The 12,644-nt window shown below is 41.1% G+C and overlaps 1 protein-coding gene across 1 annotated transcript in view; it reads left to right on the forward strand.

Moving 5' to 3' along the window:
- Positions 1 to 584: 584 nt before the first annotated feature.
- Positions 585 to 12,644, forward strand: part of LOC117822676 — a 56,633-nt gene continuing 44,573 nt past the window's right edge. Inside the window, exon 1 of the mRNA XM_034697524.1 lies at positions 585 to 870. Within this exon, the coding sequence (XP_034553415.1) occupies positions 697 to 870 (174 nt within the window). The 5' untranslated portion in view covers positions 585 to 696. The remainder of the gene's footprint in view (positions 871 to 12,644) is intronic.

A 12,644-nucleotide genomic window follows, 5' to 3' on the forward strand; every position in this document is an offset into this window, starting at 1 on the left:
ACCTAATAGTGTTGCTTTAAGCACGCTTAGATAAATCTACGAACAAGGAATGATGGTGGTGCTTCAATTCCACATTAAATAAATATAAAAAAGACAAAGTGCAGCAGCTGTTCTGTTTTTGGGGGGGTTGGTATGTGTTTACCAACAATATGCTGCAAGAAAAATGTATCATGATTAAATCTATGGAAAACTCAATAAAAAAGTTAAAAAATAAAAAATAGGCAATGCAATTTTTAAGAGGCAGGGAGGTTTTTTTAAAAAATATTATATTTTATTTTATTTCGCTGATTTGAATCAAAATTAAAAAAATAAAACAGTTCCGTTTTGTCGCTCGTCATTAAACGCTGCAGTACCTCTCTTCAGCTGCTGTGTTTGCTGTTTATAACCATAGTTTATAACACATCTTTATGAGGCATTAACAGAAAGAAAACCCCGAGGATCCATACGGCTTCATGCACATTCATTAGAAGCACATTCATCTTTGTGTGTAAGTTGTATTTTGTCCACATGTCGGTGCTCCTGTCATGCGCACTCTGTCGGATATGTTCGGTGTCTAGATCCTCCGCGGAGTGATAACTCTTCACTCTCCCGCCTCTCTGCGGTCTGTAGAATCCTCCGCGGAGTGATACCTCTTCACTCTCCCGCCTCTCTGCTGAACTCGTTCCACTACGTCAGGTCGTCCCGTTCTCCGTGAAGATGTCTGCGACGGGTTCAGGCGGCTGTGGACCCGGACCCGGACCCACTCAGGGCTCCGGGTCCGGGGCTTCCAACCCCCGAAAGTTCAGCGAGAAGATCGCGCTGCACACCCAGCGGCAGGCCGAGGAGACGGCCGCCTTCCAGGAGGTGATGATGGACATCAGCTCCACCAGGGTGAGTGAGAGGCGGGGAGGAGGAGCAGAGCTGCCCGGTGGAAGAGAGGCCTTCCCCGGGCTGAGAACTGGTGCCTCTGCGTGGAGCTCTACTGAGACTTAGCTCACTCTCAGTGGACAGCAGAGACCCGGGGCAGAGTCTCCGCTGTTTGTTTCATGTTTCATGGTTTCTGGACTTTGTTGTTTCTTCTGGTTCCGTTTCCGATCCGTTAGCTCAGTTAGCTCCTCATGCTAGCTGGCTTGTTTACTATGTTGCGTCGCTGCTGTCACCGTGTTGGCGCGTCCCGCCGGACTCCTTTACAACTTTCACTGTTTACAGAAACTTCCTGTTGAACATTAAACAAGAACATTTAACTTAAATTAAACATTTATTATGAGTAATGTTAACCTTCTGGGAGACTCGGCATTGAATTGAGACTCATAAAAGCAGTTTTTATTAGCAAAACTGAAGCAACAGTTTTAACATTATCGCGCATTTCTCGCTTAAACAAACTACTAAAATTACACTTAATAAGAAAGTTAGAGTTTTAATGTGAGTACAAACTATGCCGATTAATGAAGAATAACAACATAACACACTTTAATTGATTATACGTTTTGATTTATCTCACCTTCATCTTTAAAACGAGTGCAAACTTCATTTTGCTATTTCTTATATGGAGTTTGGTGAAGCGGTTATTACATGTCTGTAAAAGCTCAACTGTCATTATTTTAAAATGCACACACATGCATTTAACTCTCATTTAGAAGTGTACATACTGAGTATTCAACTGGTGCATGTACTTAAAATGATTAGTAGTGACAGGTTGACTTGGTGTGATTATGGTTGGTAATGACAGATTAATATAATTAATAAATATGGGTTTATAATATGACTAAGTTGTACTAAACAATAATAATGTAATATAACATAATATAATATATACCAAGATAATTATATAATATAATGTTATATGCATTATAATGTCATCAGCAGTCAGTGCAGGATGAGATGATGGAGTGGGACAGACAGTGGAGGGATGGTTTGGATCTGTTCATGGGGGGGGGTCAGTGGTCGGCATGGTCGGCGTGGTGCAGTCTGTGGCCTCCATAACAGTCTGATGGTGGTGGGCACAAGCCAGCGCCTGAAGCGTTCAGTCTTGCTCCGTGGTGGGATGATGCGTTGACTCACAGCTCATCATGGAGAGAGTGAGAGGGGATATCCAGGATGGCTCGCAGTTTGCCCATCATCCTCCTCTCAGCCACTGACTCCAGACGGCCTCACCCGTCATGATGCCTCCCCCTCCAGCACGCCACAGTAAAGAACAGAGCACAGGCCACCACAAACTGGTAGAAGGTCTTCAGAAGCCTGCTGCAGACACTGAAGGACCTGAGTCTCCTCAGGAAGGACAGTCTGCTCTGTCCTTTCCAGTAGATGGCTTCAGTGTTGGTGGACCAGTCCAGTTTATTGTTGATATTACACTTATTAAGAAAGTTAGAGTTTCAATGTGAGTACAAACTATGCAGATTCATTAAGAATAACCAAATATCACACTTTAGCTAACATAAGTTTTGATTTATCTCACCTTCATCTTTAAAACGAGTGTGATCTTCATTTTGTTATTTTCTAAATGGAGTTTGGAGAAGTGGTTATTACATATCTATATAAAAGCTAAATTTCCATGATTTTAAAATGCACACACATGCATTTACCTCTCATTGAGAAGTGTAAACGCTGAGTATTCAGCTGGTGCATGCAGTGAGTTTGCCACATTAGCTTGGTGAGGATGTGTTTGGGTCTGCAGTGAGTTAGCCACATTGGTTTGATGAGGATGTGTTTGGGTCTGCAGTGTGTTAGCCACATTAGCTTGATGAGGATGTGTTTGGGTCTGCAGTGCGTTAGCCACATTAGCTTGATGAGGATGTGTTTGGGTCTGCAGTGCGTTAGCCACATTAGCTTGATGAGGATGTGTTTGGGTCTGCAGTGCGTTAGCCACATTAGCTTGATGAGGATGTGTTTGGGTCTGCAGTGCGTTAGCCACATTAGCTTGATGAGGATGTGTTTGGGTCTGCAGTGTGTTAGCCACATTAGCTTGATGAGGATGTGTTTGGGTCTGCAGTGCGTTAGCCACATTGGTTTGATGAGGATGTGTTTGGGTCTGCAGTGCGTTAGCCACATTGGTTTGATGAGGATGTGTTTGGGTCTGCAGTGTGTTAGCCACATTAGCTTGATGAGGATGTGTTTGGGTCTGCAGTGCGTTAGCCACATTAGCTTGATGAGGATGTGTTTGGGTCTGCAGTGCATTAGCCACATTAGCTTGATGAGGATGTGTTTGGGTCTGCAGTGCGTTAGCCACATTAGCTTGATGAGGATGTGTTTGGGTCTGCAGTGCGTTAGCCACATTAGCTTGATGAGGATGTGTTTGGGTCTGCAGTGCGTTAGCCACATTAGCTTGATGAGGATGTGTTTGGGTCTGCAGTGCGTTAGCCACATTAGCTTGATGAGGATGTGTTTGGGTCTGCAGTGCGTTAGCCACATTGGTTTGATGAGGATGTGTTTGGGTCTGCAGCTGTCAGCCTGGTGCATCCTGCAGGAGCATCAGTGGAGTCTGCAGCTACAAGCACAAGAAACATCAGATTACTACACTGTTAATTCACTTATTTCAGCTCCTTTTCACTCCGTTTGGATGCATTTAAGGGATTTAAAGTCGGCACTGTGAGTGTAGTGTAGTTTGACTCAGATGGTGAAAGGTGAAGTAAGGACAAGGACTGAAATATGAGACCCTATGTGGAAAAATCAGCAGATTATTCTGAGTTTTCATCAGTTATTCCCTCTGTTGCATCGTTCTTTTGTCTAATAATTCATATTTATATCTTTAGAATAATGATTGAGAAAATCAGCGTCCTCTCTTTGAACACTCGCAGCATGTTGTCCTCTAAAACGGTGAAAACATCCACACCGATGACGCCATTTTTCCTCTCTCGCAACTTATATCAGGTGCATTATGTGAGTAAATAATAATAAATGTAATCTTTATGAGGCAGTATTTCATCAGGCTTATATTCATCGTCCTTCCTTGTTGACAGTGTCGTCTAGTTTGCATTTGTAGGTCACATCCAGGCAGGAAGAGTGACTTCACCTTGTTTCCTAACCGGCTGAAAACTCCTCACAGGAGCTTTAAATCCTCCAGTCATCCGAAATTGCAGAACAACCTTTTAATGCATCCTTTTTTTCACATGCAAAAGATTATTTTTTTAATAAATTTAACAGTTTTAAAATCCTCTTCAACTTCTTTACAATCACAAACTCTGCAAGATTGTTTTTTCAGTTTTTACTCAGAGCAACAACGACCTGCTTTCAGAACGTAAACACTGAAAGTTTAATATTAAAATCACTTAACAAGAGGTGTCATTCACTCCTTTATTTTTAAGACAAAATGTTTCATTGTTTATTAAAATAGAACTGCCTCATAGATGACAACCTGCAGCGTGCTAGCATGCCGTCGCTACATTAATAAGACGTACAGCAGTGATTGGCTGATTCAGATACTCAGCTGGTTTATCAGGCGTGAAGTTAGGGTGTGTTATTTTGAGTTTCAGACCTTAGTGTGACGTGTAGACGCGTGGTCGGACAGTTTCAGGGTCTGTTTGTGTTCTGAATAAATGTTTTTGTGGGATTAAGTCGTATATAGTAGATTCCTGAAGACGTTGTCCAATCACAGGCCTCCGTTTGCTCTCCTCTGCTTCTGAAACACGTCTGTGATTTCAGATCGCCTCAGAGCGTTAGATTTGTGGTTTGTCACATTTCCATCTCTCTGATCGTGTCTGCTGTTGTAAATCTAAACAGGACGGCGGTGTGTAAATACTGGATTTTATGATGTGTGTGTAAACGTGATGAATGACTCTGTTTTTAACATTTTATTAGACTCAGCCAACATATCACCAAACAACGATGCAGCCATCAAACTCAAAAACCATCAGACTAAAAAACAACAGCAGCTTTATAACGTGTGTTTCTCTCAGCGTCGTGTTATTGATGCTTTATAACGTGTGTTTCTCTCAGCGTTGTGTTATTGATGCTTTATAACGTGTGTTTCTCTCAGCGTTGTGTTATTGTTGCTTTATAACGTGTGTTTCTCTCAGCGTTGTGTTATTGATGCTTTATAACGTGTGTTTCTCTCAGCGTCGTGTTATTGATGCTTTATAACGTTTGTTTCTCTCAGCGTCGTGTTATTGATGTTTTATAACGTTTGTTTCTCTCAGCGTCGTGTTATTGATGCTTTATAACGTGTGTTTCTCTCAGCGTTGTGTTATTGATGCTTTATAACGTGTGTTTCTCTCAGCGTCGTGTTATTGATGCTTTATAACGTCTGATTCTCTCAGCGTCGTGTTATTGATGCTTTATAACGTGTGTTTCTCTCAGCGTCGTGTTATTGATGCTTTATAACGTGTGTTTCTCTCAGCGGCGTGTTATTGATGCTTTATAACATGTGTTTCTCTCAGCGGCGTGTTATTGATGCTTTATAACGTGTGTTTCTGTCAGCGTCGTGTTTCTGATGCTTTATAACGTGTGTTTCTCTCAGCGGCGTGTTATTGATGCTTTATAACGTGTGTTTCTCTCAGCGGCGTGTTATTGATGCTTTATAACGTGTGTTTCTCTCAGCGGCGTGTTATTGATGCTTTATAACGTTTGTTTCTCTCAGCGTCGTGTTATTGATGCTTTATAACGTGTGTTTCTCTCAGCGTCGTGTTATTGATGCTTTATAACGTTTGTTTCTCTCAGCGTCGTGTTATTGATGCTTTATAACGTTTGTTTCTCTCAGCGTCGTGTTATTGATGCTTTATAACGTGTGTTTCTCTCAGCGTTGTGTTATTGATGCTTTATAACGTGTGTTTCTCTCAGCGTTGTGTTATTGTTGCTTTATAACGTGTGTTTCTCTCAGCGTCGTGTTATTGATGTTTTATAACGTTTGTTTCTCTCAGCGTCGTGTTATTGATGCTTTATAACGTGTGTTTCTCTCAGCGTTGTGTTATTGATGCTTTATAACGTGTGTTTCTCTCAGCGTCGTGTTATTGATGCTTTATAACGTCTGATTCTCTCAGCGTCGTGTTATTGATGCTTTATAACGTGTGTTTCTCTCAGCGTCGTGTTATTGATGCTTTATAACGTGTGTTTCTCTCAGCGGCGTGTTATTGATGCTTTATAACATGTGTTTCTCTCAGCGGCATGTTATTGATGCTTTATAACGTGTGTTTCTGTCAGCGTCGTGTTTCTGATGCTTTATAACGTGTGTTTCTCTCAGCGGCGTGTTATTGATGCTTTATAACGTGTGTTTCTCTCAGCGGCGTGTTATTGATGCTTTATAACATGCGTTTCTCTCAGCGGCGTGTTATTGATGCTTTATAACGTGTGTTTCTCTCAGCGTCGTGTTATTGATGCTTTATAACGTGTGTTTCTCTCAGCGTCGTGTTATTGATGCTTTATAACGTTTGTTTCTCTCAGCGTCGTGTTATTGATGCTTTATAACGTTTGTTTCTCTCAGCGTCGTGTTATTGATGCTTTATAACGTGTGTTTCTCTCAGCGTTGTGTTATTGATGCTTTATAACGTCTGATTCTCTCAGCGTCGTGTTATTGATGCTTTATAACGTGTGTTTCTCTCAGCGTCGTGTTATTGATGCTTTATAACGTGTGTTTCTCTCAGCGGCGTGTTATTGATGCTTTATAACGTGCGTTTCTCTCAGCGGCGTGTTATTGATGCTTTATAACATGCGTTTCTCTCAGCGGCGTGTTATTGATGCTTTATAACGTGTGTTTCTCTCAGCGTCGTGTTATTGATGCTTTATAACGTGTGTTTCTCTCAGCGGCGTGTTATTGATGCTTTATAACATGCGTTTCTCTCAGCGGCGTGTTATTGATGCTTTATAACGTGTGTTTCTCTCAGCGTCGTGTTATTGATGCTTTATAACGTGTGTTTCTCTCAGCGTCGTGTTATTGATGCTTTATAACGTGTGTTTCTCTCAGCGTCGTGTTTCTGATGCTTTATAACGTGTGTTTCTCTCAGCGTTGTGTTATTGATGCTTTATAACGTGTGTTTCTCTCAGCGTCGTGTTATTGATGCTTTATAACGTTTGTTTCTCTCAGCGTCGTGTTATTGATGCTTTATAACGTTTGTTTCTCTCAGCGTCGTGTTATTGATGCTTTATAACGTGTGTTTCTCTCAGCGTTGTGTTATTGATGCTTTATAACGTGTGTTTCTCTCAGCGTCGTGTTATTGATGCTTTATAACGTCTGATTCTCTCAGCGTCGTGTTATTGATGCTTTATAACGTGTGTTTCTCTCAGCGGCGTGTTATTGATGCTTTATAACATGTGTTTCTCTCAGCGGCATGTTATTGATGCTTTATAACGTGTGTTTCTGTCAGCGTCGTGTTTCTGATGCTTTATAACGTGTGTTTCTCTCAGCGGCGTGTTATTGATGCTTTATAACGTGTGTTTCTCTCAGCGGCGTGTTATTGATGCTTTATAACATGCGTTTCTCTCAGCGGCGTGTTATTGATGCTTTATAACGTGTGTTTCTCTCAGCGTCGTGTTATTGATGCTTTATAACGTGTGTTTCTCTCAGCGTCGTGTTATTGATGCTTTATAACGTGTGTTTCTCTCAGCGTCGTGTTTCTGATGCTTTATAACGTGTGTTTCTCTCAGTGTCGTGTTATTGATGCTTTATAACGTGTTTCTCTCAGCGTCGTGTTATTGATGCTTTATAACGTGTGTTTCTCTCAGCGTCGTGTTATTGATGCTTTATAACGTGTGTTTCTCTCAGCGTCGTGTTATTGATGCTTTATAACGTGTGTTTCTCTCAGCGTCGTGTTATTGATGCTTTATAACGTGTGTTTCTCTCAGCAGCAGTTATTGATGCTTTATAACGTGCGTTTCTCTCAGCGTCGTGTTTCTGATGCTTTATAACGTGTGTTTCTCTCAGCGTCGTGTTATTGATGCTTTATAACGTGTGTTTCTCTCAGCGTCGTGTTATTGATGCGTTATAACGTCTGTTTCTCTCAGCGTCGTGTTTCTGATGCTTTATAACGTGTGTTTCTCTCAGCGTCGTGTTATTGATACTTTATAACGTGTGTTTCTCTCAGCGTCGTGTTATTGATGCGTTATAACGTGTGTTTCTCTCAGCGTCGTGTTATTGATGCTTTATAACGTGTGTTTCTCTCAGCGTCGTGTTATTGATGCTTTATAACGTGTGTTTCTCTCAGCATCGTGTTATTGAAGCTTTATAACGTGTGTTTCTCTCAGCGTCGTGTTTCTGATGCTTTATAACTTGTGTTTCTCTCAGCGTCGTGTTATTGATGCTTTATAACGTGTGTTTCTCAGCGGCGTGTTATTGATGCTTTATAAGGTGTGTTTCTCTCAGCCATGTGTTATTGATGCTTTATAACGTGTGTTTCTCTCAGCGTCGTGTTATTGATGCTTTATAATGTGTGTTTCTCTCAGCGTCGTGTTATTGATGCTTTATAACGTGTGTTTCTCTCAGCGTCGTGTTATTGATGCTTTATAACGTGTGTTTCTCTCAGCGTCGTGTTCTTGATGCGTTATAACGTGTGTTTCTCTCAGCGTCGTGTTATTGATGCTTTATAACGTGTGTTTCTCTCAGCTTCATGTTATTGATGCTTTATAACGTGTTTTTCTCTCAGCGTCGTGTTATTGATGCTTTATAACGTGTGTTTCTCTCAGCGTCATGTTATTGATGCTTTATAACGTGTTTCTCTCAGCGTCGTGTTATTGATGCTGTATAATGTGTGTTTCTCTCAGCGCTGTGTTATTGATGCTTTATAACGTGTGTTTCTCTCAGCGTTGTCTTATTGATGCTTTATAACGTGTGTTTCTCTCAGCGTCGTGTTATTGATGCTTTATAACGTGTGTTTCTTTCAGTGTCGTGTTATTGATGCTTTATAACGTGCGTTTCTCTCAGCGGCGTGTTATTGATGCTTTATAACGTGTGTTTCTCTCAGCGTCGTGTTTCTGATGCTTTATAACGTGTGTTTCTCTCAGCGTCGTGTTATTGATGCTTTATAACGTGTGTTTCTCTCAGCGGCTTGTTTCTGATGCTTTATAACGTTTGTTTCTCTCAGCGGCGTGTTATTGATGCTTCATAACGTGTGTTTCTCTCAGCGTCGTGTTATTGATGCTTTATAACGTGTGTTTCTCTCAGCGTCGTGTTATTGATGCTTTATAACGTGTGTTTCTCTCAGCGTCGTGTTATTGATGCTTTATAACGTGTGTTTCTCTCAGCGTCGTGTTATTGATGCTTTATAACGTGTGTTTCTCTCAGCGTCGTGTTATTGATGCTTTATAACGTGTGTTTCTCTCAGCGTCGTGTTATTGATGCTTTATAACGTGTGTTTCTCTCAGCGTCGTGTTATTGATGCTTTATAACGTGTGTTTCTCTCAGCGGCGTGTTATTGATGCTTTATAACGTGTGTTTCTCTCAGCGTCGTGTTATTGATGCTTTATAACGTGTGTTTCTCTCAGCGTCGTGTTTCTGATGCTTTATAACGTGTGTTTCTCTCAGCGTCGTGTTATTGATGCTTTATAACGTGTGTTTCTCTCAGCGTTGTGTTATTGATGCTTTATAACGTGTGTTTCTCTCAGCGTCGTGTTATTGATGCTTTATAACGTGTGTTTCTTTCAGCGTCGTGTTATTGATGCTTTATAACGTTTGTTTCTCTCAGCGGCGTGTTATTGATGCTTTATAACGTGTGTTTCTCTCAGCGTCGTGTTATTGATGCTTTATAACGTGTGTTTCTCTCAGCGTCGTGTTATTGATGCTTTATAACGTGTGTTTCTCTCAGCGTCGTGTTATTGATGCTTTATAACGTGTGTTTCTCTCAGCGTCGTGTTTCTGATGCTTTATAACGTGTGTTTCTCTCAGCGTCCTGTTATTGATGCTTTATAACGTGTGTTTCTCTCAGCGTCGTGTTATTGATGCTTTATAACGTGTGTTTCTCTCAGCGTCGTGTTTCTGATGCTTTATAATGTGTGTTTCTCTCAGCGGCGTGTTATTGATGCTTTATAACGTGTGTTTCTCTAAGCGTCGTGTTATTGATGCTTTATAACGTGTGTTTCTCTCAGCGTCGTGTTATTGATGCTTTATAACGTGTGTTTCTCTCAGCGTCGTGTTATTGATGCTTTATAACGTGCGTTTCTCTCAGCGACGTGTTATTGATGCTTTATAACGTGTGTTTCTCTCAGCGTCGTGTTTCTGATGCTTTATAACGTGTGTTTCTCTCAGCGTCGTGTTATTGATGCTTTATAACGTGTGTTTCTCTCAGCGTCGTGTTATTGATGCTTTATAACGTGTGTTTCTCTCAGCGTCGTGTTTCTGATGCTTCATAACGTGTGTTTCTCTCAGCGTCGTGTTATTGATGCTTTATAACGTGTGTTTCTCTCAGCGTCGTGTTTCTGATGCTTTATAACGTGTGTTTCTCTCAGTGGCATGTTATTGATGCTTTATAACGTGTGTTTCTCTCAGCGTCGTGTTATTGATGCTTTATAACGTGTGTTTCTCTCAGCGTCGTGTTATTGATGCTTTATAACGTGTGTCTCTCTCAGCGTCGTGTTTCTGATGCTTCATAACGTGTGTTTCTCTCAGCGTCGTGTTATTGATGCTTTATAACGTGTGTTTCTCTCAGCGTCGTGTTTCTGATGCTTTATAACGTGTGTTTCTCTCAGCGTCGTGTTATTGATGCTTTATAACGTGTGTTTCTCTCAGCGTCGTGTTATTGATGCTTTATAACGTGTGTTTCTCTCAGCGTCGTGTTATTGATGCTTTATAACGTGTGTTTCTCTCAGCGTCGTGTTTCTGATGCTTTATAACGTTTGTTTCTCTCAGCGTCGTGTTATTGATGCTTTATAACGTGTGTCTCTCTCAGCGTCGTGTTTCTGATGCTTCATAACGTGTGTTTCTCTCAGCGTCGTGTTATTGATGCTTTATAACGTGTGTTTCTCTCAGCGTCGTGTTTCTGATGCTTTATAACGTGTGTTTCTCTCAGCGTCGTGTTATTGATGCTTTATAACGTGTGTTTCTCTCAGCGTCATGTTATTGATGCTTTATAACGTGTGTTTCTCTCAGCGTCGTGTTATTGATGCTTTATAACGTGTGTTTCTCTCAGCGTCGTGTTTCTGATGCTTCATAACGTGTGTTTCTCTCAGCGTCGTGTTTCTGATGCTTTATAACGTGTGTTTCTCTCAGCGTCGTGTTATTGATGCTTTATAACGTGTGTTTCTCTCAGCGTCGTGTTATTGATGCTTTATAACGTGTGTTTCTCTCAGCGGCGTGTTTCTGATGCTTCATAACGTGTGTTTCTCTCAGCGGCGTGTTATTGATGCTTTATAACGTGTGTTTCTCTCAGTGTCGTGTTATTGATGCTTTATAACGTGTGTTTCTCTCAGCGTCGTGTTTCTGATGCTTTATAATGTGTGTTTCTCTCAGCGTCGTGTTATTGATGCTTTATAACGTGTGTTTCTCTCAGCGGCGTGTTATTGATGCTTTATAACAATTTTTTCTCTCACCGGCTTGTTTCTGATGCTTTATAACGTGTGTTTCTCTCAGCGTCGTGTTATTGATGCTTTATAACGTGTGTTTCTCTCAGCGGCGTGTTTCTGATGCTTTATAACGTGTGTTTCTCTCAGCGGCGTGTTTCTGATGCTTTATAACGTGTGTTTCTCTCAGCGTCGTGTTTCTGATGCTTTATAACGTGTTATTGATGCTTTATAACGTGTGTTTCTCTCAGCGTCGTGTTTCTGATGCTTTATAACGTGTGTTTCTCTCAGCGTCATGTTATTGATGCTTTATAACGTGTGTTTCTCTCAGCGTCGTGTTTCTGATGCTTTATAACGTGTGTTTCTCTCAGCGTCGTGTTATTGATGCTTTATAACGTGTGTTTCTCTCAGCATCGTGTTATTGATGCTTTATAACGTGTGTTTCTCTCAGCGGCGTGTTTCTGATGCTTTATAACGTGTGTTTCTCTCAGCATCGTGTTATTGATGCTTTATAACGTGTGTTTCTCTCAGCGTCGTGTTATTGATGCGTTATAACGTCTGTTTCTCTCAGTGTTGTGTTATTGATGCTTCATAACGTGTGTTTCTCTCAGCGTCGTGTTATTGATGCTTTATAACGTGTGTTTCTCTCAGCGTCGTGTTTCTGATGCTTTATAACGTGTGTTTCTCTCAGCGTCGTGTTATTGATGCTTTATAACGTGTGTTGCTCTCAGCGTCGTGTTTCTGATGCTTTATAATGTGTGTTTCTCTCAGCGTTGTGTTATTGATGCTTTATAACGTGTGTTTCTCTCAGCGTCGTGTTTCTGATGCTTTATAACGTGTGTTTCTCTCAGCGTCGTGTTATTGATGCTTTATAACGTGTGTTTCTCTCAGCCTCGTGTTTCTGATGCTTTATAATGTGTGTTTCTCTCAGCGTCGTGTTATTGATGCTTTATAACATGTGTTTCTCTCAGCGGCGTGTTATTGATGCTTTATAACGTGTGTTTCTCTCAGCGTCGTGTTATTGATGCCTTATAACGTGTGTTTCTCTCAGCATCGTGTTATTGATGCTTTATAACGTGTGTTTCTCTCAGCGTCGTGTTATTGATGCTTTATAACGTGTGTTTCTCTCAGCGTCGTGTTATTAATGCTTTATAATGTGTGTTTCTCTCAGCGTCGTGTTATTGATGCTTTATAACGTGTGTTTCTCTCAGCGTCGTGTTATTGATGCTTTATAACGTGTGTTTCTCTCA

Source organism: Notolabrus celidotus, chromosome 12 (assembly GCF_009762535.1).
Source record: "Notolabrus celidotus isolate fNotCel1 chromosome 12, fNotCel1.pri, whole genome shotgun sequence".
Lineage (NCBI taxonomy): Eukaryota > Metazoa > Chordata > Actinopteri > Labriformes > Labridae > Notolabrus > Notolabrus celidotus.